This window comes from Vulpes vulpes, chromosome 10, assembly GCF_048418805.1.
Source record: "Vulpes vulpes isolate BD-2025 chromosome 10, VulVul3, whole genome shotgun sequence".
Taxonomy (NCBI): domain Eukaryota; kingdom Metazoa; phylum Chordata; class Mammalia; order Carnivora; family Canidae; genus Vulpes; species Vulpes vulpes.
This window is the reverse complement of record NC_132789.1, coordinates 53,894,260-53,920,647: the sequence shown is the minus strand read 5'-3', so window position 1 is coordinate 53,920,647 and position 26,388 is coordinate 53,894,260. Positions and strand designations below refer to the sequence as shown.

At 48.8% G+C, this 26,388-nt stretch overlaps 1 protein-coding gene across 9 annotated transcripts in view; it reads right to left on the bottom strand.

Annotated features, from left to right (window-relative positions):
• Positions 1-26,388, bottom strand: part of ERI3 (ERI1 exoribonuclease family member 3) — a 126,826-nt gene that overhangs the window by 51,507 nt on the left and 48,931 nt on the right. For all 9 annotated transcript variants that reach the window (XM_025992004.2, XM_025992002.2, XM_025992005.2 and 6 more), the window contains one exon: positions 9,345-9,417. In XM_025992004.2, the coding sequence (XP_025847789.1) occupies positions 9,345-9,417 (73 nt within the window). The remainder of the gene's footprint in view (positions 1-9,344; positions 9,418-26,388) is intronic.

The window sequence follows — 26,388 nt, the reverse complement described above, 5'->3', positions numbered from 1 at the left end:
TTTGATTTAAGAGTTCCTCTCCTGGCCCTGACAGTAAGGCATTTCTGTCCCACAGATTATAACTCACTCTGGGCTATTATTCAGCTCCCCAGCCCTGGCCCTGCTGCAGTTAGTCCAAACATAATATCCTTCATGCATATATTATCTGTCTCCCTATTATCTGGAATCATTTCGGAATTAAATTTCAGTCCTGCAATATTGGCTTCAGGAGCGGCGCGCTTTATGGGCTAGTCAAAGGTTAGAATACCAATCAAAATAACAGTGCCGATGCAGCGAGACATTTTAATATTCCAAAACCCGGTAATTGTAAAAGGACATAATATTTTTTCCCTGATTACCCCAAAGGCAACACATGTTAACAAGGCGAGGGAAGGAGTGAAAGAAATTTCAGAGTTCAGACAGCTGTAAGACATATTTAAAGGAAAAGCCGGGCAGGGCACTACACCATGGGGGCAGGGAGATACGAAGAAAGGAGGAGATATTCTCGCCAGCTCCCGCTGCCCCTGATCCCAAATACTGCACTGTTCCCTCTGCTACCTCTGGACCACATCCTAAAAGCTCATGCCCAAAGGCAGACATTGCAGAGGATGAGATGATGGGAGAAAGAGCTCAGAATGTGGAGTCTTGAGGCCTGGGTTCTAGTTTTAGCTCTACAATTCAGGGGCCACCAGTCCCCAAGTCTGGCTCCTCCCAGGACTTCAGCATCAAATCCAGCAGCAAGCACTCCAGGCTGCTGTCCCACTCGCCCCCTTCCTTGTCCCATGCCTGTGTCCCCACCTCTTCCTCATTTATACCTGGTGCTCTATATCCTGTCCTCTGTGTACATATTTCTTCCCAAAGACAGCTAGAGGCCCTGGCCTCAGAGCTGGCTCCCACCAGGATAGCGGCCCATAACTGCCCACTGCCCAACAGACAATGCTCTGTATTTTGGATGATGCCAAAGACTTGGACTACAGCCCATCTGGGTCTGACCACTGAGTGATCCAGAAGCATTCATCTTGGCACAAACCCCCGGCCCTCCAAAAGAAAACAAAACACCTTGCAGGGCCCCTAGATCTTCACACCCCTGTCTTGGTTTTCAGTTGTTTTGTTCTTTTTTTCTTCCTCTTTCAAATTAGCTTCTGAATAACCCTAATGGAGGTGCTCTGCAGGTGGCACCATGTAGCCACCATGCTAAAGAGTCCCAGCTTCCTCAGGCTGCCTATTACTGGAGCAGCTTTATCCCCACAGCTCCAAAATAGTGACCTGACCAATAGACTTACAGATCTTTTCACTCCTGATGGCTTCCCAGCTAGCTGAGCCCACTCACTGGAGCTTCCAATCTGCATCATCCCGACCTGCTGACCTGCCTATGGCCCCCAGCAAAGAACTTCATTAAGGCCAAGAATTTATTCCTCCATAAGCCCTTAATTTATTACTGCACTGATTGGGACTCAGAATGCTCCAAGGTCAGAAAAAGTCGCGCTCAATCGTAGACACCAACCTTCCCTTCAGCAGTTTCTCCTGCTCTCCGCTCCCAGGGGAGGGGGGAGACAGAAAGGCTTCTTGGAGAAATGCTTCTCCTTCTTGGAGGGGCCCATGGAGGTCTCCTCATCCTTACTCTCTCTTTCACAGCTGGTCCCACCCCCACCCCCTTCAGAATACCCAGAAATTACAGCAGGGCAGATAGCACAGACGGCAGAGGAAAAGTGGAACAGTGATCTTCACACCCTGGCACATCTGGGTCTGTTAAATTCTAGGTGGCCCCCTCCCTACAACTTCTGAGCATGACTGGTTGAGCCCTGTTGGACAGGACTGCCTCAGAATCCTCCTAAGACTGCCCACCTGCTTCCCCCAAAGCCCATCTAAACAGGCGAGGGAATTCCAGATCATTTGCATGTTGTGCATGCGCTTGCACGGCCTGGTCTGAATGTACATGAACTGTATGTGCATACACGCAGACGTGTATCTATATGTACATTTATCCCCATGTGTCCATGCACATGCAGTAAGAACATACACATTATGTGTGCATGTGTGTATCCACATACTCCCTTTCTTAACCTCTTGTTAACATTTTCCTCCATCCAATCTTAGCTACTCACTCCATGGGCACACCTTGGAACCTGTCAACACGGAGAACTGCCCCATCTCTGAATTCACTAACTCAGACATCCTAGTCTAACCATAACCTCTTATCTTTCCATGTGGCATGCTCAACTACACCTGATTTCTATATACCTTTCCTCGCCTTAAACTTTTTCCATATCCATCAGGCCCCCTGCTGTCTTGTCTTTCCTCAATATCCAGCTGAGATCTCATAGTCCATCTCGGCAACCAGTGTTGCCAGTATTTTCAACAACTCCTTTGTTTCTTTCATCAGACTTCTTGGGAAAGTCTCCACTTTGGATGAATCTAAATGTCTGCTTTCGGCATGCCTACAGCCAGGCAGCCAAGCTCTGCTAAAGAAAAGTCCTACAGGGCAGCCCGGGTGACTCAGTGGTTTAGCGCTGCCTTTGGCATGCTTTGCATGGAGCCTGCTTCTCCCTCTTCCGCTCTCTCTCTTCCATAAATAAATAAATAAAATCTTAAAAAAAAGAGGGATGCATGGGTGGCTCAGTAGTTGGGTGTCTGCTTTTGACTCAGGGCATGATCCCGGGGTCTGGGATCGAGTCCCACATCGGGCTCCTGCAGAGAGCCTGTTCTTCCTCTGCCTATGTCTCTGCCTCTCTCTCTCTGTGTCTCTCATGAATAAATAAATACAATTTTTTTCTTAATAAAATCTTTTAAAAAATAAAAAAAGAAAAATAAAAAAAATGTAAAAAAGAAAAGTCCTACAACTGAACAGTGGCTCCACCATGACTGAATGCCATCAAGCTCGATGGGACTCTCAATACTGCTTAGAAATCCTACTCTATGTCTCAAGTTGGCTCACATTTCTTTTTACTAAAACTACAACAATCCTTTCCTACTGTCCACACACCTTTCCAGTCCCTCCCCTATTAGTTATTAGCTCACTGGCTTCATAGAGAAAAATACAAGCCATCAGATGGGGACTACTTCCACTTGCCAGCAAGTTCGCACACCTTCCGGCTCTACCACACCTACCACCACCACCTTCCCCCTCGTGGCAGAAGAGGGGCCTTCTTCCTGCAGAGAGCCAATTTCCATTCCACTGTTTTCTCGACCCCACCTCTTCTCACCGGCTCCAAGACCTCACTCATGCCTGCCATTTTCCAACGTTCCTTCTCTAACACTGCCTACAAACAAGCACTTGTCTCCATCTTACAACATACCACCTGCCTCAACCCCACACTTGCCCCTTCACGGCTCTTGTCCTTTCTCTCTCCTTCAAAGCAGCATTTCTGAAAAGGTTAAAATTTCTCCATTGCCTCATTTACTCCCCAATTCGTTCCAATTTGGCTCCAGTCCCTCTCGCGCCACCGAGTTTTCACCAAGGTCGCCGAAGCCCTTCCATCTTAGGCACTTGTTGCTCAGCCTTTCTGTTACATGGCTCTGCAAACTGACCAGTCCTCTTGTCCTGAAAACTCTTTCTTTCCTTGGTTTCCATGGCACCACCCACTCCTGGTCTACCCCTTCTCTACCACTCTTTACTCTCTTGTTTTTACCCTCTTTACTCTCTTCAGCACAAAGGGTCAGGCAAAGCTAAATTTACATTCTACCTCTGCCAGGTATCAACGTGGGACACAAGCAAGTTGCATCATCACTACGTGCCTGTTTTTTCAACCTTAAAACGCAAAAGATAAACAAATAATAACAGGTGATCATTTCAAGAAGTAATAATATAAAAATTATTAGTGAACAAGAAAAAATTAATGAACTATGTTGTATTTAAGTGTGTAATTTAGACTTAAAGTACATGTCAATTCAGACACTAAACCTTCATTAGAAATACTAGATCTGTATTTAGATTGTAAACTGCTGACAGTTGAAAATGTAAACTCACCAACACAGGTTGTTCTAAATATACTTAAAAGTTCTTCAAGAAAGTTTATTTATAGGGATCCCTGGGTGGCGCAGCGGTTTGGCGCCTGCCTTTGGCCCAGGGCGCGATCCTGGAGACCCGGGATCGAATCCCACATCAGGCTCCCGGTGCATGGAGCCTGCTTCTCCCTCCGCCTGTGTCTCTGCCTCTCTCTCTCTCTCTCTCTCTCTCTGTGACTATCATAAATAAAAAAAATAAAAAAAAAAGAAAGTTTATTTATATTTTAATTAAACTTTAAAATGAAAAAAATTGGCAACTATATTGGATAACATGGGTCTACCACCGGAAATGCAATCACTAAATAAGAACTTTTATCACTACTATCGGTGACCACTCCTTCTCTATGTCTGACTCTTCCTCCTCTATTAAGTGTTGGTATTTCTCAGTGCTCATCCTAGGTCCTCATTTCTTCTTATCCTGTGTACTCTATGCTCTCATGGTTTCAATGGTCATTCATACACCAGTGACTCCTCTGAATCTGTAGCTCATATCTATCCCTTATCCCTGAGCCCAGACCTATATATTCAACTACCCCTCTGTAGCTTCACGAGAACATCTGCAAGCCTCTGAACTCTACATGTCCCAGTGCATCTTCTCTTCTTATCTCCAAACTTCTCCTCCTTCCATTAACTCAGTACGTTCACTTCAATTCATCCAGTTGCTCAAATCATAAACCTTGAGTCATTGTAGTTTCCTCCATCATCAACCTTCATAGCCAATCACCCTTTCCTGTCTTTTGTAGTCCATTCTGCTATAATACTTGTTTTTGAAAGAGCAAATTCTCATGTAGTCAATGTATCAGGAAACAGTTTAGCATAATGTAAATTTTGCTTTTTTGTTTATGTGTCATTTTGTCCATAATCAATACTACATAAACACAGGAAAGTATACACAGCTGAAGAGAGCTATGTAAGAACATGCAGAATGCACACATGCTCACAGTTCAAACATAGTAGCTTTCTAGAACACTACATATATAAGTCACGTTCACCTGGCTACAACTTACCAAATGATTCCAGAGAACGCTCCTGCGCAATAACTCACAAGCTGCAACCTTTCTTATGCACTGCCAAGCAAACTTCAGGGGTTTTTTTCCAAGGTAGACTGCCATATTTACTGTAGTATTTATGTATTTCTTAGTCATTTAACATGTGTAAAATTTTGCTACTACTTTTATTAAATTCCTATCTTTTTTATATGTCACTGATGAAGTTTTTGAGTATTGTGCTCCTAACCCCATTTTTTATTGCAACTTTTTATTACAACTTTTCATAGCACGGTGATTTTTAAGAAGGTCTATGTTGCATTATAGCAAAACTGACTGTACCACTTAACACCATAGAATCAAATCCAGTCCTCTACATTCCCACTGCTATCAGTTCAATCCTGGTAATGATCATCTTTCACCTGGGCTGGAGCAATGCTCTAATTCTATGGTTCTCAACCGGGGACAGTACCTCCCCACTTTCACCCATGTCTAGGCTGCTGGAAACGTATGTGTATCTGGCAGCAAGGGAGTGTTTTTGGTTGTCGCAAGCACCTGGAGGGAGGCAGGGGGGACAAGAATGCTACAAGTTCAGCAATGTTGTCCATACAACGATTTCTCCCTCCCTAAGATGTCAACTAATAGCCCCAATAAGAAAAGCCAGTACTGATACCCCTGTATTAACTCTCAGCTCTTTCTACACTGTAGCAAGAGCTTTTTCAAAAAGCAAATCCAATGACACCTCTCCTACATTTAGTACCCTTCAATAGCCTCCCCCTAACCCTAAGGATAAAGATCAAAATCTAAAGTGTGGCCTCCCCCTCCAGTTTCATCCAATGCCACTCTCCTGTCTTCCCCACATTCTCTATGCTCTAAGCAGTCATTCATTCAACAAATAATGACTAAACATCACTGTGTGCTAGGAACTATTCAAAGTGATGAGAACAGACTAGTGAACAGAGGACACAAAAATTCTCCACTCCCACTGAACTCACATTCTCATCCCATGAAGCTGCCAAGCCTCTCCTTACCTCAGGGCCTTGCCACATGCTTAGCCAATTCCTACTCATCCTTCAGATCTCAGCTTAGACACCCTTCCTCAGGGAACTATTTTCTGACCCTGCACCCCCGCCCCTCCCAGTCAGGTGCACTTTTGAATGATGCCATGACTCTGGATTTAACAGTGTTACGACACAATAAGAATTATTTAATATCCATTTTACCTGTTATGTCTCCAGGCCTAGTACAGTACCTGGAACACAGAGGGCACTTAAGAATATGTATTTATTGATGAAGGTATGTATATTTATATATATACATATATGATATAGCTATATACATCTATCTCCAAATGTCTTCATGTTTTACGATACGTATGTATAAAGGTGTGCTGGTGTATATTTCCATATATTTCTGAAGGTGAATACATGACTACGTATATACACCCCTACGTATGGATGGAAACATACATACAATTTTGGATATGCCTACTTGGGTATAATCATTCACATAAGTAAACACGTGGGTATTTATGCACCTGTATGTGTGTGTGTGTGTATATGTGTTCTTCTGGCTCCTCAATGACAGCTCTGACCTCCTGAAGAGAGCTGGGAGCAGGGCCCCAAGTCTTCTCTAAGCTGACAGTTCAATAAGAGTGTAAGATCATTCAATGACACTCCAAATGTCAGCAAACACTGGCTTGCTCCACTCTGCTACAGGGGAAGTAGGTGGAGGCGGGAGATGTGGAAGCCTGGCCACTGAAAAGCTGCTCTTCCCTGACACAGTGCACATCATTTCTGGACAGCAGAGGCCTTAAGAAATGGGGATGGTGAATTCAGCTCCAGTTCACTCACTGGGCAAGTCTTGGCAGTCCTGGAGACAGCCAGGACCTGGGTCATACAGGGGGAAAGAAGGGCATGGAGTAATACGTTGCACAATACCCACGCAACCCTGGCAATGATCTCTCTGGCTTGCTCTTACTGTTACTCATTTTAAGGGAGGAGGAATCTTTGTGCACCATGCACTAATTCATGCAGTATAAGTCAAAAAGATCACCAGGACCCTGGACCTCCAGGGCCCTGCAGCCTCTCTTTTGAATAGCTGCTGGCAAGGACTGGCCCAAAGTTCTGAACTGAGTCATCTCTCCTGCTGGGCCCTCTGACATAGCTGGAACATGATTTGGGGAAGGAAGAGATTAGACCCCTCTAATGCCACTCACCTAATGCCATTCTTGTTTTTCCTAAACCTGCTCAGTTTACCTACCAAGAGGCAATCACAAGGCCACCTGGGAACAGAGTCTCCAGTTTCTACCTGTACTCATTTCCCTCCTACGGTTCAGCACAGTCTGGCAGAGAACTCTGCTGAACAGGCTCAGAACAGCCTGCCTCCAATCCCGGCAGCATCAAGGTAGCCTTGAGTGGCAATGTTAACACACGGGTTGGCTTTTTCCTGCCTCTCTGCCAAGGAACCTAGAGGCAGAGAGTTATCCAGACACCAAAAAGTCTAGTGAACTTCACAGAGCAATTGTTCATGGTCAGCGCCTGCCTCGCCTGGCCGGGCCTTCACATTGCATTTGCTGAGGCCAGCAAGTAGCCTCAGATGCACTCTGACAGCTGGTATGCTGTCTTCCAGGAGCGCAGACCTAGCCACACCCTCGTGCAGAGCTCCACCAAGCCCTGAGTGAGAGGGCTTGTGGAGCCAGCTCTCAAAGATCATCACCAGCCACTAGCCACTGGCACGTCCTCTGTACACAGCCCTGATCTGGCCACTTCAGACGCAGAGAGGAACCAGCCTCAATCTCCATGCCCCAGATGGATAGGTCTTTGAGGAAACATATAGGGACTCAGTTTTAATACTCAAAGATCACTGATATCCAAAGGGTCAAGGAGTCTCAAGACAAGAGACTGAGTGCTGACCTTCTCAGAAGAGGTGATATCTGAGCTGAATCCTCAAGATCGAATGTGCCTGATGAATATGACTGGGGGACGCTTCAGACTGAGGTAAGGCCATAGGCCACGACCTGAAGATAGGACAGAGCCTGGCCCCCTCAGCCAAAGATGGAAGGTAATAAATAGCGACTGCTCCGGTCCAAGGGAGATCATTTGGAGAGGTGGGTAAGGGTTAAAGTACAAACAAGCCAAGGACCAAGTGTGAAGGATCTGAGTACCAGGCAAAAATAGAGAAGCTCACAAATGTTGCCATAAAGAATGGCTGCCCTGAGATCAATGGAACTAAGTCCAAAGTCATTCTCCTCTCCTCTTCTTCCACATGCTCACTTAGCTCCAACTCATACATACACCAAAAGCATGCCGCTCCCTTTGCCCGGAAAGTCTTTCTCTTTCAGACCCATATTCCATCGAATACCCAGTTCAAGACCCAAATCCTCACAATACATCTTAGCCTTCAATGACCTCTCTCTTCTCTAAGCCCCCCGGGAGCCACCACTCTGAACCCTGGTGTGTTCTCTCTTCTCTGATTTCCTGGGCGTCACCAAGCTGATCAGCAGCATGGGGTTTTGAGGCTGCTCCAAGGCTATTACCCTTGTATCAATATTATGGGAGTGAGTCTTTCTAGTAGACTGGGCCTCCTGGAGGAAGGATTCCAACAGAGCAGGGATCTTGGGAATCTATATCTACACCTCCTTTCTTCTGCTTACCTGAGAAGTATAGCACACACTGGAAAAGTACACTTTTCTGGGTAATTCATTCTCCACTAGGGCCCAATTTCATAGCCACATGGGGTCCCTCCCAGCCCACAGCCCCGGCACCCACTCCCCTGGCACTTGGTACTGCATTAGGGCCAATGTCCTTCCTCATACCCAGAGGTAACTGGACTCTAGTTTCCACGATCCTTCTCACATGAGCAAGGCTCCACTGGGGCGAGGCAGAGGCAGGACCAAAGCCAGCCTGAACCAATTCTACCTCCCAACCAGAGGGATACCCCAGGGCCACTCAGGAGGGTCAGAGGCCACACTCATGATCACATCAAAGAAGGATACTTTCCCAGAGACTCAGCTAGCACCACAGCTCTCCTAAGAACAATGCAGCTCAGCCCAGGGACTCAGATCTGAGCAAGAACCTAGAAAATCCCCTTCTTTAGGACTTCTCTGCACATCTGGATGACACCACATAGGACGGTGTCATATTCTACCCTGAAGCCTGATCCCCAAGCAGCTCCCCACTCCCAGAAAGAACCACAATCTTCCAGTGCATATTAGTTGGAGAAAAGGAAGGAAGGATGTTGAGAAAAGAGAACACAAAGAAAAGGAAAGAGATGACAACAAAAAGAGAAATGAATAAAAAAAGTGAGTTAGGGAGGGGATTGAAGGCACAGGAGACCCAAAGGAAGCACCCACATGGGGCTCAGACACGGTACCTTTTTCAGATTAATCCACTGCTTGAAGTAATCCGCCACCGGCAAGCCCAAGTACTGGCACTGGCCTGGGAGCCTACAAGAAAGGGAAAAGACAAGTTGGGAACATTCACATCCCAGCTATAGAGTCTGAGTCTAGGAAATGTAAACAGATCTCAGAAGGCTAACCCATTAGCCACAGGTCCCACCCTGCCCAAGAAAGGCACCCTGCCTCTAGCACCGTGGGTACTGGGCTCTAGATCTAAATGTGAGCACCTGGAGCCTCTAGCAGCTACCATTTTCTGATGGCCTGCAATATGCTAAGGATCTTACCTGCCTTGGCAGGTGATTCCTCAATGTGATGATGCTAGAAGGTATTGTTGCCTACCTTCTACAGATGAGAAAATGAGAGGGGTCACCGCAGGTCCCATAGCTAAAAACTGACAGTGCCAAGAATTGAACCCAGGTCTACCTCACCCCAAAGCCTATGTTCTTTCCAACGCACCAGTTTGTAACTTTTATTACAGCAGAGAGGGAGGAATATAAGGCGGGAGGAGGGACAGAAGGAGCATGCAAGTTGGTGATAGCTGGGCAGGGCCTTAAGTTCACATTTAAGTCTCTAGCAAGAAGCTTTCTACAAATAGAGAAGAGACCATGCAAAAGGAGAAGAGGTCAGAATTTTTTTTTTTTTTAAGATTTTATTTACTTATTCATCAGAGAGAGAGGCAGAGACACAGGCAGAGGGAGAAGCAGGCTCCATGCAGGGAGCTTGACGTGGGACTCAATCCTGGGACTCCAGGATCACGTCCTGGGCCAAAGGCAGGTGCTAAACCACTGAGCCACCTGGGCTGCCCAAGAGGTCAGAATTTAAACTAAGAAGTTGTCCTTGTTTTTTCTTATAATTTATAAATGATATTTCCCTCTAGACAGGATGTCGTACCCTCATAAGTCGAGTCAACCAAACATTTACTGATGTTTAATAGTAGACAGGCACTTAGGGCTCAAAATATAAGACTTAAAAAACAAAAACAAAAACAAAATGTAAGACTTAGCCCCTGCCTCTAAGAGGCTCACAATTTGTTCAATGGGACAGACAAGAAAATAAATAAATAGACAAAACAGCCTTAAGTAGGAGCACTGGGATACATGGAAACATGGAAGAAGATACCAGAAATAGTAGCTGGGAAAGATCACAGAACTTTCTTGCTAAGAGAAGAGGTTGGCCACAGGCAAGGGAGAGCCTCTGAAGAGTTGTGGTTTACAAATATTTTTCTGGGGACAACAAAAACAATACCCTGAAAAGGCTGGGTAGTAGTTCAGAGCTAGGCAAAGACTGTAGAGATAATGAGCAAGGAACATATAGGAGATGTGAAGGAGGCCTTGGTAACCAAATGGGATGTGGGGCTCAAGGAGAGGAAGTGGTACAGCTCAATTCAAAGCTCTGTGGCTTGACTAGCTTCACGCTACTCACTGGGTCAGGCAGAGGAGGAGGCAGGGGCAGAGAGAGGATATCTGACACCCAGAGCTGACTAGTGGCTAGTCAACTTTATTACTGTTTTTAAATTCTCTGCCTAAATTACAGTGAACTGCTCATTGTCTCACCCCTAATGCACCACTGGAAGGAGGCACAAGTTTGGGAACGCAGTTTTATACACATGCATGGCGCATGGTAAGCAAAGTGCCTAGGAGACATGCGGCAGTGGGATGATAACTACAGAGGCAGCTGGATATCCAGTTTTGAGGAGAGGTCTGGACTGGAGATATAAACTGCTAAATCATTAATGTAATTTAAATGAAATTAAAGCCACACAAGTAGATCAACAAGGAAGAGTATGGAGTGAGATGAGCAGAGGGCCCAGGCTAATGTCTCGTAAGTGTTACTGAACTAAAATGAAATGAAGTCATCCTAGAAGACCATCACCACACAGTGGAACTCACTACTTTACATGGCAATCAGCTCTAGTTTGGGACTCCTTCAATTCTAGAACATCCTTCCTTAATACTAAACTAAAACCTATCTCTTTATATTTTCTACCCATGAGTCCTTAGAAACTAGAGAGTGAGACTTCCAACTCTTCCCTACAGAATACTTCCCAGATCTAAGGCCCCAGAGGTCCCTGCTCAGCTCCTTCCAGAATTCCACAGGAGATACTGGACTATGAGTCAGGACTTATCCAACCCACCTTCATTCCTAGAGGGCAGAGCTCCTGGACATTTTTCAGGATATCAGATACCCAGAGCCACACATGCTCTTTAACCTCACTTTACATCAACCTGTAGTCAATCTAAACAATCTAAAAGCACACTTCCCCTTTCTGGAATATATACAACAGATTTCTGAGCTTAAATTACAGATCATTAGTATCAAATGCCATGGAGTAGTCAGGCAAGATGAGACCTGAGAAAAACCTAATGAATTTGGTATCAGTGGGTTGGTGGGAGCAGAAAGCAGCATGCAACATGTCAAACAAGGATTAAGAGATAAGAAAGTGGAGACCACACTGTAAGCTCCTTTTTGAGGAAGTTTGGCAGTAAGAATCCAGTTAAGATTATTGGTTCCATCAGAGAAAGATCCAGGGCAGTCCAGCCTTCTCTCCATTACTCCATTATTTGACAGACCCTGAGAGGAAAGTGATCCCCATATTTCAGGCAGTATAGTAAGGATTTACTTTTCTGAGACCTGAGATATCTTACTTGAAGGGGAGGTTCCTCTCAAATATCCAGGCGGCGCAGGTACATTAACTACAACCAGTCAATTTCCCAGAAGGCAAATTCTGGCTGAGACCAAGATGAAGTAATATGCAGGGAGCACATCCCCATGTGGGAACCGAGGACCAAGAATGTAAAGAGACTAGATAAGGCTTTTTTTTCTGTTTTTTAAAAGATTTTATTTATTTACTCATAAGAGACAGAGAGAGGCAGAAATACAGGCAGAGGGAGCAGCAGGCTCCTTGAAAGGAGCTTGATTCGGGACTTGATCCCAGGATCCAGGGATCACCACCTAAGCCAAAGGCAGACACTCAACTGCTGAGCCACCCAGGTGTCCCTAGGCAAGGTTTTGAAGGATGAAAGATAGCCTTAGGAGCTAAAGTGTGGTTGCTTAAGGAGAACTGTATTGTCTAGATAATTTTCTTATTTCCTTCTATTTTTCTTTCATGTTCCTTACCCTTGTTATTTGTGAAAATGCTTGCTGAGCTCAGCTATTTTTGAAAAATCATATTAAGGTCTTGTGAGTGAAGGGGGTTACCAGAAGCAGCAGAATCTGCAAAGGAAGAGGTCAGGGGGACTGGCCAGTAAAAAGCAGGGGTCCTGGGCTACCTATCATATTCTCCCTTAGCCATTCCCAGTGCCTCAATTCTTTGAGATGGACCAGGAGCCCTACTGGCTGTGGCTACCCTTGGTTGGGGGTGCAGGCAGGGGTGGGGTGGAGGGGCTCCCTCTCCAGCAAGATTTCAAAAGTAGCCATTTCTACCCAGGTAGGAAGGGTCTAGCACAGTAGAATCTTACCTGATCCTCTCAGAGGAGGACCCATACCAGAGAGGCCGTGTCAAAGACAGAGGAGACAGACTGTCAGGCTGGTTGGTCAGCCTCAGATGAGGCTCAGCGGCGACCCTGAGTGCTATCTGTACCCCATGGCTGACTGAAGCAGAGGAGGACAGGACTATAATTTTCACTCAGGCTCTAGTACTTGCAGGGACACATGCAGTTTGCAGACTCACAGGCATTTAGGTTGTTGAGTCCTCCAGTCTGTGGTTGGTTCTAGCCCTGTGACTCCAAGACACAAGCAATAGAGATGTAGCATGGTCCAGGCCCATCTTCACAAGAGACTCAGAGCCAAATGCCAGAACTTGAACTTCCAGATGCCTCATGGGAAGACAGCTACGTATTTCTATGACAGAACCCTCCCCAGCTTAGAGAGCACCAAGAGAAGCCATGGAGGAGGGTAGGTCAGAGTAGTCGTCATCCCCTACATAAAATAGGAAAGCAATGCCCAGAGAAGAAAAAGGATTTGCTCAATCACATAACAAACCAAGGAGAGAACGAGAAGTAGGATCTCAGCCTTCTGACTGCATAAGGCATCAGTCATGCACATGCACTCAGAGCTCTTTACAATCCCCAGGGAGGTAAGGGCTGGGGCCTTAGAGAGGCAGGTAGCATGGCAGGCATGGCGGTTACTGCTCAAGGTCACACCTGGCTCCAAGGTTCTTAGGAGCCTAAGGCTAGGGTCTGTAGGTACCATGGGGTACATGGTTCCATCAACTTGTAAAGGAAAAGGGCAAAAGCCCCACTGGCACAAAGGGTCTGAATGCTGTGAGTTCCTACCAGATACTGATCCCAGGAAAAGAGCCACTGGCAGTGAGCCCTGAACTAGCCTGCGGGCATGAACGTGCAGGCAGGTTTATGGTGCCCAGGTCTCTGTGCAGCTGGAATCACTGGGCACAGAGCTCCGCAACTGCCCAAACATCATCTGGCCATGCTTATTACTGCTGCCCAATGAAATTTTATGCACCAAGTCCACAGGTGTGATTTCCCCTTCTTTATGAGGGTCGGAATGACATCACTGATGGCCAATAGAAAAGAGCCAATTATGTCCAGGCCATAAAAAGGAATGAGATTTTTTCAACCAAATCAAAACTTCCTTCAGCTTCATGAATGCAAGGGGCCCCCTTTAAGGAAGGGCCCCCCCAGTCCTGCCATGGGCTCTAAACCGATTATGATCACTTTCCAAATACTGTGGGGCCTAGGGCTACAAAGGGGCTCCACCTTCAGCACTTCTCATGTGACGCTGCTCTTATCACACTGGGCCCTAGGGTCATCAGCACAGAACATCAAACCCTGCTCAAAGATGCCTGAGTAGCTCCTCACTACTTCTAACTCCAGGCAAGAGCTAGAAAAGATGGGGTATTCCTCAAGTTCCCTCATTACTCCTTCCAAATAATAAAAAAAGGAAGCAGAGATCCTGCCCCCATTTAGAAAGAATAGTGGGAGGAAGAGGGGTACAAGAAACTGCCCCCCTCCAACAAGTATCAGGCACAAAGCATAAGGGACCCAGCCCTCCCCACCCACCCCTCATCCAGCCCCACCACCTGCAGTCCAGCGTTCGGGCTGGGCCCAGACAGCCCTGATGGCAAACAGGTGTGAGCAGCTCGGCGCCAGCCAAGGCAGGGGACTAGCTCGTTAAGGGAACACCACCCTCGCTAATGGGTAGGGGCAGGATGAAGCCATTGTGAACAGGAGCTCAGCTTTGAAGATTAGGTGAAACAGAGCTGGGGGGCTCTGCTAGAACCGCTAGGCTTGGGTTGAGGAGGCCAGCAACATCCATGGAGGTCTGACAGACAGACTGGCAGACACCAACAGCCATGAGCAGCAGGAGTGCAGGCACCAGAGCTGGCAAAGGTTATGCAGCCTATTCCTTCTGTGCTTTTCTAAATCTGAGGGGCAACTCGATCCCAGGGAGATACAGGCCACTCTCACTTTTAGCAGACTTGAGCCCTTAAAGAACAGGAGGCCAGCTGAATCTGGAGCCGTACGTGATCCCTTTTCTGCTGCTCTGGGAAGGCCGTGAGACCCAGATCTTGAAGTAATGTAGGCTGTGAGTCCTGGTGTCCAAAAGCTCGAGGAGGCACATACTGCTCACCTACAACGGCAAACTATTTTATCCCATCTGATACGTAGAAACGGAGGAGTGTTAAGGAACAAAGAAAAGAGGTGGGAGAGAAAAAGGCTCTGCTCGGTCTTCTTCCAAGTCACAGTTTCACCACGGAGGGAGGGAAGGCCCAGCCTGGGGAAGGAGTAGGCCAACAGACCCAACCAATCAGCCAGATGGATGCTCCTGCCAAAGGGACACCCATGAGGGGGAGTGGGGTTTACTTCCATGTAGGCTCCCTACGTTTGCTCATTCTGACACAAACGTGCCCACAGAATGTTGTCGCCGGCTGTCCTACGTTTCAGAGCTGCCGTGTTTCCTAGGCCTCGGGAAAGGTCCCATTTCCACTGGATCCCAGTCTGGGAGGCGCACCTAGTCAGAGCCTTGCTAGCGGGTGTGATGAGCGTGCACCCGGCACACGCAGGCTGTCCCAGGCGAGGCAGCACTTAGCTAGGGACGCAGCTCTTTGTCTCTGTTTCCGTTCCCCCCCACCAGAGGAGATAAACAGACCCTGAGTGATAAACGGCCCACCTTTCACGATCACTTTTCCTCAAGTTGAGGAGAGTAGCTAGTGATGGATGGGCTGGAATTTGGTTATCGGGAAGGGCTGTCAGCCAGAGGTGCCTATCTCCTCCCCCACTATGCAGGGCATCATTACACTGTGGCATCGAGGTAAAATATGAGCAAGGGGAGGGAAGGAAGAAAGAGGGGAAGGCTGGGCTTCCACACGGAGCAAATTGAGCTACAATGAGAGCGGGCACAAGGCTGGGACGTTAGTTATCTGCCACGACACCTTTATCTCTGCGCAAATTGGTCCTTCCTCCTCCCCCACCGCATCCTCTTGTACAAACAGAGGCAGGCACAATGTGTCACCACTGCAATAGCGTAGCAATTTAACCCGAATTAGTGAGGGGGTCAAGCCAGGAAATAGGGGTTTCTCATTTCAACAGGTTCCTTAGTCTCTGCTCTGAACCACCTACATTGGGGGGAGCAGACTCATAATTGAATTCACTCACTCGGCTACTGCTGACGTATAAAAAATTAATGCTTGAGCCTCCTGCTTATCAAAGCTGGTTAGTTTCCGTCTCACCTGCGAGATGCACCATGGCAGGAGACATGGCCTGGGCCACCCGTGGCAGGCTGCACACTCGGGACTTTCAGACAATGCAGGGATCGGCAAGGTCAGGAAGGGAGACAAAAGTGCTGCCCGAGACAGCAGCCCCATGCTGGCAACCCCTCCTAGAAGCCTAGAGGAGAGGGTGCAGGGTGCGGTGAGGGATGGAGGCCAGGGGGGCTGGAAAAGGTGATCACTTAAAGATGATCCTGGGCAGTTCAAGAATGTACCTCAGTCTCCAGACAGAAGCAGCATTCTGGCTCCACTCTCCACCTGGAGATGTCCAGGGTGCTTTGAGAGGGGTGTCCAGTAACCCCTCTCTGCCCCTTAAGTAAACAGACACACACACACACAGTTGTGCTGACACTGAGAAAGCCAATGGCAGCACTGATGGCAACAAGGCTAAAAGAGCCAGGAGTAGAGGTCAGGCCCATTCCCTAATGGCTCCCCCACTGCAGACCCCCAGAGCTATAAGGGGGCGGGAGGAGGGAGAGGGCAGTACGACCCCACCCAGCACACGGCTCTGCTGCACCAAGAGACAACTTGGTCAAGTGCCCATGTGTCCTTGAGCAAGTTACGTCACGTCCGTGCCCTGCTCTGTGAAGGTTGTAGGAGCTAGCCAAGGGAAACACATTCATACATAAGCACTCATGAAGTGCTGGCTATAAGGAGGTCAGCTGTGACCAAACCTGCAATAGCCGTTAGAGAGGCTTCCAGGCCACCTGCCTTGAGAAGACAGTCAGTGCCTTAGTCAGGAAAAATACACCAGAGAAACTTTGCTAGGGATGACACAGAGAGGGAAGTTCTAAAACCACTGAACAATTACAAAAAAATGAATTCTAAGAAGCCTGGGGATGAGAGGAGGAGTTGTGCATGGAGGAGGCACCTCGGAACTCATTCTCCAAATATAAAGAATCAGTACACAAATTGGAGGGAACAAAAGTCAAGGCACCAAGACATTAAATGGGAGAACTTTCCACCTTAATTGTCACCACATACTTAAGGGCATCACTGAGACCGAGGACCCTCAAGGGCAGAAACCAATCAAACGTGATTCCTAGATTCAGGGAGATTCCAAGACCACCCAGAAGATAATCACAGCATGAAACATAAAGATCACCTTAGGAAAGATAAAAGGGCCATCCCATTTCTGATGATGGGAGAGCACTGCTGGGGAACATTTACAAACATTCTGCTTCAGTCCCCTCTGTTGGAACACGAACACACATACATACACACACACACACTCACTCCCCCCCCCCAATTCCTTCTTCTCTGCCTGCCCATAGCCTTGGGAGAGCGCCGACTCCTCAGCCCACTTTGCTCTCACACTTGCCCCCATCCTCTGGGACAGCTGCAGGTTACAATTCCAACCACAGGCTTCAGAAAGATGATACACTTGCTGGAGCCTGCGAAGGGTCAGGAGAGAGTACTGTTTGAAATACCAGCGTGACAGCTGGCTCCTTGTCTGTCTCTTCCTCCCCCACCCCCCTCCCCAAACTTGTCATGGTACAAGAAGTCTATAAGCAGCCCATCAGCTTTAAATATCAGTGTGCGTGAAGCAGGAGCACAAGAGCGAGGGAGCGGGAAGCAGACAGCGAGCGCCTCTGTCGCCACTGCCTGTCAGGGAACACTAATGAATTTCACCACCAGCAGCCATGCTTCAGATGGGGGGGGGGGGGATATGGGGGTGGGGAGTTTTCTAGGGAGAACCTCACAGTATTAAAACATCTTTTCCCAAAGCCCTGTTAATAAATGTCACTGCAGAGCGGAGAACTATGGCCTACCGCTAGGACACCAAAGCAAAGGAGGGGTGGGGACAAGCCTCCCAACGGGAGAATGCTATGTATGAGGCTGGAGGGGGCCAGGTGAGCCCTGTAATTGGGAGGGTGACCACCACGACCCATGGACCAGGACAGGAAGGAAAGGCCTCAGGTGGGGGGAGATCACCAGCTGTGCCTTCCAGGCCAGACCTACTGCCCACCCCTTTTCCCATCAACTTCAGCCAACTCACTTCACAGGAAGGCCCAGGGCAAGGGGCTCCAGGGACTCCCTTCCAGATCTAGGGGAGGTGGGGGGAGAGGAAACTGGCACCAGTCCCAACAGGAAGTACTTCCCCCACAGGTGGCAGGAACCAGAGCTTATCATAATCTCCATTTTACAGATAAGTATGTGGAGGTTGAGTGGGAATGTGAATTGCCCAAGATCCTACAACTCCTAAGTACTGGAGTCAGGACTCGAACCGAGGTCTCCTAATTCTAAAGGCCCATCTCTTTCCACAATACCATGTAGCTTCTCTGGGAAGGGCTGATCACCTCATTGCCTCCTGTGTGTCCTCTTCTCCCAGGCCCTGCCCGTCTCCCTCCATTCCCTCCCACTGGTACACACACACCTCTGGCCTGGCATAGGCCACAGCTGCCATGTAGCACAGGGCTGGGCTCCAGGCCAGGGTGAATCCAGCCTGGCAAAGAAAGCTCTGGGAGTGAGCCAGGCCATCACCTGGGAGCTCAGAGGGCATGGCTGCAGGCATAAGCCTTCCCTCGGGTACCCTCTGCACAGCTCTGATCAGCAGTGTCTGCTCTGGCAGCGACCTGCTGTGCAGGGGGCAAATGACATTTAATTTCCTCTTGGTTTCCCTATGGTACAGACGAAAGGCCGTCACCTGCGTCTGGGTCTGGCAGCACAGCTGGAAGTGTTCCCAGACATGCTGCTCTGGAGAGTTCCCAAACAGAAACCAGAACACAGGCAGAGCAGAGGGACGCCCCACAGGCCAGGCTGCTGGTTGTCCCTGAGAAAACCAACCTCAAATCCCCATTGCCAAGCAGGTACCCAAAGCCTCTGAGAGGCAGTGATACGTAAACGGCACCTCCCTGCTCCACTGCTTGCCAGCCCAGTTGCCAACCGTTTCCCCACACCAAGCCCACAAAAATGACCACAAGAAGCACACAAGTGCCACAGACACGCTGTGGAACAGTATAATACACATTTCTCCTGTGCCACAGAGAGTTCAAGAAATCAAACACCTTCTATCTCCCTAGCCCCTCTATAGTGGGAACAGTAAGACAAGCATCTCTCTGGAATTCCCTGAGGCCAATTCCTCCAAGGGAAGGGCACAGTGCCCCACCTGTTGTGACTGCGGGGAAGGGTCAGAGCTGCCACCGGGTCCTGGCGAGAGCTCTTTCCCAGATAGAATGGCAGAGGCCCCAGCAGGAGGCAGGCAGGAGTGGGGGGGAGGAGGGGAGCAGGTGACAGGAGCTTTCCAGGACACTTTGGTCAGTGTCTCAGCTGATGAGCTGTCCTCTCTTTTGGCCAAGGAAATCAAGAGCTCCTTAGCAGTTTGACCTGTTTCCAAGATATCTCACTCACCCCCCACTACAGCCTCCACCTGGCCTACGGCCATCTTGACCCTTTGCCTGGGCTGCTTTTGTGTGGCCTACAATGCCCTCTGGAGGCTCCACGGAGAGGCATCTGCAGGCGGTCAGGTTCTGTCGATCTGCTCCGATACACTCAAGGACACAGCTGTTCCCTGAAGCCTCTGGATGATCTCCTCGGCCCTGATCCCAACGCCCTGAACTCCTTCAAAACAGGTAAGCACGTGGCCTACACGGAGTGAACCCTTCCAGGTGGGCATCAGAACAGCCCAGTAGTTTTTAAACTGTGCTCGATGGGGTTCGAGGATTCTAGAAGGGACATCAGGCCACGTTGTGGACTGGGGGAATAGGAGGAAGAACGGTAGGGCCTTGCCCCAGCTTCAACCAGAGCAGCTCAACTTTTATATATTTTGTAATGTTAGGCTTTAATATTTTGGTTTTTTAAAAAGTTTCCTGCTAAAAAATACTACCCATTCAGTCTCTCTGCTGTTCTCCTCTGGGTTCTCACGGCACTTGTTCGGTATCTTCCCTATGTGGCCCTCTCACACTCCACCTTACTCAGTGTGCAGGTGGTTTATGCACGTGCTGCTTTCTGTCCTGATCACCTGGTGATCAATCCTGACAGTCCCTAGCACAGGACTTCCCGGCCCGGAGCAGCTTTCAACAGGGGCTGACTTCAGGCTACTGCTGGAATATACCAGCACTTCCAGCATGCACAGCAGTCCTCACCTTCAGTGGCAGTTTCCAAAAGAATTCCTTGAGAGAGAAGAGCTGACATTTACAAAGAAGGGCCTAGTGAAGACACGTGGCATATGCCACTCCTAAATCACCAAATGGGGGCACACTTGCTACCCTCATCCATCACCTAAATCAACCTCAACCTCTGGGGGATCAAAGAGACTTTTCAATGGGCCAATCTTTGGGCAAAATGCAGATATTCCCACAGGAAATATCATTCATTAGAAGTTTCCAAAGCCTGAATGTGGGACCATCCATAGAAACACAAGATGACACTCCTCAGCTGAGTGCTCCTGGATCTGTTGCCTTGCAGAAGAGTCACTAGTCTCACAATTCTGCTTATAGGACTGGAAATGGGTGAAGACCCTTGGCCCCATAAACCAAGCCCCACTGCCTGGGCTCCTTTTCCAGCCAACTCTGGGGAAGGGGCAGGAGGGAGGCAGGGATCTGTGCTCCTTCTAGCTAAAGCCACTTGTTAATAGGCCCTAGATTCCCTTATCCTGGGGGGGAAAGGAAGGTAGCAATGAGCCCTCTCCCTTGCACCCCCCCCCCATATGCCTCCCAGCAGGGCCAGGGAAGAGAGCCATTAGTGTGTGCCTCAGCAGACAATGGGGAGGAGAAGTCTCCAGAGCAAAGGACAACTGCAGCAATTAGAATGCAGGGAGGTTCAGAAGCTATTTAACTGGGTGACCCCTGAGGTCGCTGCATCTGACTCCCATCCCTGGATAAATATTGTATGAGAGGGGAGGGGGGAGAGCGAGGGAGCCCTCAGAGTGCTGCTCCTCCTTCCACTCTGTTCCCTACCCCACACGGCTGCCTCCAGCCACACATACCAGAAACATTATTTACAGCCCTGACAGTCAGAGCAATCACTGTGCTAACCAAGAGGGAATGGACAAAGTCGACTTACCAAAAATTGACTATGGCAATTGAAGAAGAAACCAGGGCTGTGGGGGAAGGGAGCTGGGCCCACACTGAGGCATTCCCCCATAGTCTGACTCCAGCTGGAGCAAATATTTCCCATCACCCCAAAACCACTGGCAGAGTAAATCAGAAAGGGCGCATCCCTCCACCTTTTGAGGGCTTCACAATGTAAAAACTCCTGGATCTCATCACTACCCAGGTGTTCCTTAGCAAAGATGGGAGTCTGAGCTACCTGCCCAGAAGAAGTGGGACTAGCCACATGTCACTTATCCAGCTGCCTCCTCAGCTGACCTCTAGGAAAAGGCCACAAGCAGGAGAGTCAGCCATAGCAGAAAGGGGTCAGGTTGGGGGAAGAAGAGGAGAGCGTCTGAGCGTGGGCTGTGCCTTGGCCCCCACATGTGCCACTCCTCCAGTCCTGCTCTAATGCACCCTGACATGCCTCTGAAGACAGAGAGCTGTTTGCAGTCAGCACCGTGATTTGTTAGTAATTATTTCCATGGTGTCACATTGCTGTCACTCTGTTAACAAAGAGACAGGCTGCCTCAGGCTGCCTGCAAGAAAGAATCGCAGAGAAAAAGGCCTGTCAGGCTCTCGGGATTCTCTGGGCGGCTGGCTTTCTTCCCCAAACCAACATCCTTGCAGGCTTTGGAAGAAACAGTTTTACAGAACTATCAAGTCTGAGTATGTCACCCTTTAGCCAGGGACACTGAAAATTTATCCCACCCACTCACAGCCATCTTTCCCAAGCCCTACTGAGCTAAGCCTCCAAAGTCCACAGATCATTCAGGCACAGGCCACTACGCCTGGAGTTCCCCAGCCTTCATCTTCTAAGATCCATACTTCTGGACTCCTCTTCCTCACTGGGGTGTTTGCAGCCTCCCATGTGCTCTTAGAAGCCCAACAACTGGAAACCTATTTTAGACCAAACTGAGGCAACTGCCCCATAGGCGTAGGTGGTGGTTAAAGAGAATAGGATGGCAGGGCGTCTTCCCTCCTTGAATCTGCCAACTGCAATTCAGGACCAAAGGTGCTCAGGTGTCAATGCCCCTGCAGTCTCCAGATGCCCGTGCACCTGTGAGATCCCCACAGACTGCCCCATCATTCCCAGTGCCTGGATCAGTTCCGTATCGCCACAAGGAAAACTAGTGGTTTGCTTTAGCACAGAGTAATGTCTCCATTACCTACCCTGGCTGGGAATTAGAGGACAGATTGGCAAGCGCTGACAAAACAGAGGTCACTCACCTTACAGGCATGGAAAGTTGGAGATTAATTCTCTCCTCTCACCGAGGGAATCAGACTCCTGGAGAGTAGAAAGGATGCACCAATACTGAGGAAACCCTTTCACTGCCAAGCAGCAGCAGCAGGAGAGGGAGACAAAAGCCCACATGCCCTACAGAGGCCTTGTCAAGATGGCAAGAGCCAATGCCACCCAGCTCCTGCAGAACCTCACAGAGGAGCCTGAACAAAACCAAGATTCTTCTGGCACCATGGTCCAAAGCGCGGAGGGCAGTGCTGGCTGCATGCCCTGGAATGTAAACTCCATGAAGGCAGGATGTTTTAAAGGTTTATCTCTTTGATCACTGCTATATCCTCAATACCTAGAATAGTATGAGACACAGAGTGGGTATTCAATCAACATCTACTGAAAGAATAACTAAATGAGTCAGTATGGCCCAAAGACCACTTCCACAGGCCTGGGGCCAGCTTCTCCCTATCACAGGAGTTCAGAGAAGAGGGAAGCTGGTGCAGATTCCAGAAGAGACAAGAAGGCCACATATCCAAAGGACTGGGATTAGGTTTTAAAGGAGGAGGGAGATTTGGACAAGCTGACAGGCCTTGGGAGATTCTCCTATCAGACTGAACATTCACATACTCATTCGACAAACATGTACCTAAGGGCTAAAGGTATGCAGTTCAACAAAAGGAGAAGGGATAAAGTACACTAAGGAGATATAATGTAACACTATACAGCAACGAAAAGGCTGAATACTAATATATACAACAACCGTGGAGGACTCTCTCATATATTATGTTGAGCAAAGGAAGTCAGACATAAAAGAGTACATTTTGTATGATTCTACTTATTCAAAGTCAAGAACAGTCAAAATGAACCAAAAGTAATAGAAGTCAGAACAGTGGTTATCTGACAGGCGGAGGGCATTACTGACTGAGGAGGGGCACAAGGCAATTTCTAGGATGATGGAAAAGGTTCTTTATCTTGATCTGGGTGGTGGTTGCACAGGCCCATACTCGCATAAAAACATATGGAGCTGTGCATTTCACGTTTGTATGTTTTATGTACCCTACTATGCCTGTTTCATACCTTGATTTCTAAAAATATTAGGGAAAAAAAAGAGTTGGGTCTCAAGAGTCACACAAGTTTGTTTGTTTGTTTTTTTTTAAACACAAAAATATCTCACCCGAAGCAAAACATTTTCCAGGAACAACAGTGGCTCCTTCTCCTTAGGAGTTCAGGGGCAAGCCCTCCAGCTTGCACTCTCTAGCTGCCAGAGGACAGAGGAGCCCAAACAAATGGCCAAGGCCTTGCAAGGTCCAGAAATACTCAAAACACAAAGAAGTGCAACCCAAGTCCCAGACCTAGGAGGTAGTAGCAGCCTCTATTCTGTACCAGGTGAGCTGTGGGGAAGCAGAGATGGAACATATGGCTAAGCCATGGCCCAGCTGGTTCTGAGGCTCTCTGAAGCAGCCTGTCAGATACTACTACAAAGGATAGAACCAGACTTCCAGAGACAGTCCCAAAGAGCCACAGGACCAATTTGTCTTCCTGACAAGCCAGGCAGACACTGGCTGAGCTACTCCAACTCTGGGCCATACAAAGGTCTCAGTGCCTACGGCCCCCCCTGCCAGCAAGGAGGAGGTGATAAGACTCTCACAGATGGTCAAGGGGAGTATAACTCCGAGGGCCCGTACTTAGGCAGCAACACTTGCCTCAGGACACAGTGAAGAGCCATCCAGTCAGCAGCTCTGTAGCAGGCCAAAGCATGGGTCTCCCATTGTCACACACATCTCAAAGCCTGAGGAGTTAATACACAAATGACTTTATCTTTTATCAGGATTTTAACCAAGCAAAACTTCCATTCCAGGGGTTCCAAAAATCACTGGAGTGCTTTAGACCCTTTGACACCTTCCTAGTGGATGAGATGAGGCCAACATTAGAGGCTTACCACTCAGCCCAGAAGTGGTAAGACTTCTGGGTAAAACTGCCCAGAAGGTGGATCACCGGAGGCTCTACCTGCCAAGGAGGGACCGAACTTATTGATCGGACAACAAAGCTCCTCCCCAATGCCCCTCTAGGTCCAAAGTCTTTCCAGAGCAGACTAATTGTCCCAAACTCAGGCTCTGAGGTAAGGATAAAAGCTGAGCTGCCTACTAACCTTAGCTCCAGGACCACAAGGAGAAGAGCGGAAAGGGGGCGCAGGCAGGGGCCTAAGAGTTCCCATGGACTCCACAGAAACCTGCTCCTGCCCTAGAGACTGCCCATAGGAAATGGATAACCGCACCAAGCCCACACTCAGGAGTCCCTTTACCACTAGTGCTAGGCACGAGGACATGTGCCAGAGGGAAGTCTCATGCATCTGTGAGTAGGCTGGCCCCAGAGGCCTGCAAGCTCTCAGGGGGAGGCGGGGCACCCCTCGCTCCTCAGAGCCTAAGAACTCTCGGCCCAAGGAGCTGTCAGGCTAACGAGGCTACCCCACCACCACTCCATCTGAGCGTGGCAGGCTGCACCGCACGACTGGCTTCAGGTGGCTCTTCTTTAATTAATGGCATCCCAGGCTCTGCAGGGAGCTTCACCCTACAATGAATGGCCCTCTCTCATTAGAGGCAGGCCTGCCATGATGTATTCAGGGCGAGGGCCAGGATTCATTTCCCTGTCTGTGGGTTGGGGATGGGAGGGAGGGGAGAGACAGCAGGGAGAGATTTATATCGAGTGACTTGGATTAGCTGCAGCTGAAACATGACCCCATCAACTCAAGCTGCCTTCTTGGGGCTAACCCGATGCACCTCTGCTGACGAGAGGGCTCTAGGGAAGCTGAAGGGAGGGCAGAAGGTCTGGTTCTTGTTCTCTCTGGGTTTAGGCTACAGCTCGAAGGCCCAGAATTCCTATACAACCTCCAGAACACCCTCCCCACCCGCCACACCCACTCAGTGTGCACTGGAAGCCAGTCTTGCCCACTGAGAAAGCCTCTTCGTGTCCAGGAAGCTGTCCCATTGGCCTCCAAACTGTAAGATTGACCATAGCTGGCAGCTCGCTTTCCTAACTACTTTGTGTAGGAAATACCCACCCTCCCTACTTCAGAGGAGGAGTCCACAACATAGTAATGCCCCCATATCTGCTGTCTGGACAGGATCCAAGTACATCCTGCCACAGAACATCTCAGGCTACCCAGCACTAGGGAAAAGGTGGGCATTGGCCTGACTCGAAAACATCCTGTCAGCTACTGCCTCACTATAGTGAGCCTCTAAGGTCAGGGGATTCTATACAATACTACTCCTTTTCTCCACCTCCCCCTGAGGCCATCTCATAGCGATCACAAGACTGAACAGGGGAACCTGGGGTCTTCTGGCAAAACAGTGTCCACATTTCCAGCATACTTCTCAGAGACTTAGAAGAACGCTGAGAACCCTGAACGCTGTTATTCATACAGGTGGTTTTAGGCCTAGGGGCTAGGTAGGTGGTTCGGGCTGGCGGCAAACAGCACACAGCCCTACCAACTCCCCCTGTAATATCCTGAATTTGACATTCAGTTTTGCCTGTGCTTGGGATAACAATCATACATCAAAGCCTGTCCTCTATCCATCCTCGGCCCTCTCAGAATGCCCAATTCACTAAAAGAGCTGGAGACTGGGCCCTCACCTGCCCCTGCCAGCCAATCAGAAGGCTGCTCTGCAAGCTCACCACGTCCCTAGGAGGGCCAGGGCAAAATGCCTATCATCTGTACACACACCCACTCCGTGTCATCCACAGTTCTCCCTGGCCCTTGTGGGAGAGCATTCATTTACCCTTCCTTCCCTACTCGGAAAGAGATGTAGCTCAGTTCCGCTTTGCTAAGCCCTATTTGGCAATGTGTCTAAACACATGCAAACTTAATTAGTTCAGGAGGGGAGCCCAAGCACTTGCAGTGACAGATAAAAGTATCGGGAAATGAGACAAGTCAGAACTGCCAGGGAGTTCTTACTCAAGCCCCTTCCCCCAGCAGGCTGCTAATCAGAAGTGATATAGCTCAGAGCTGGGACCAACTGGCACACCTATGG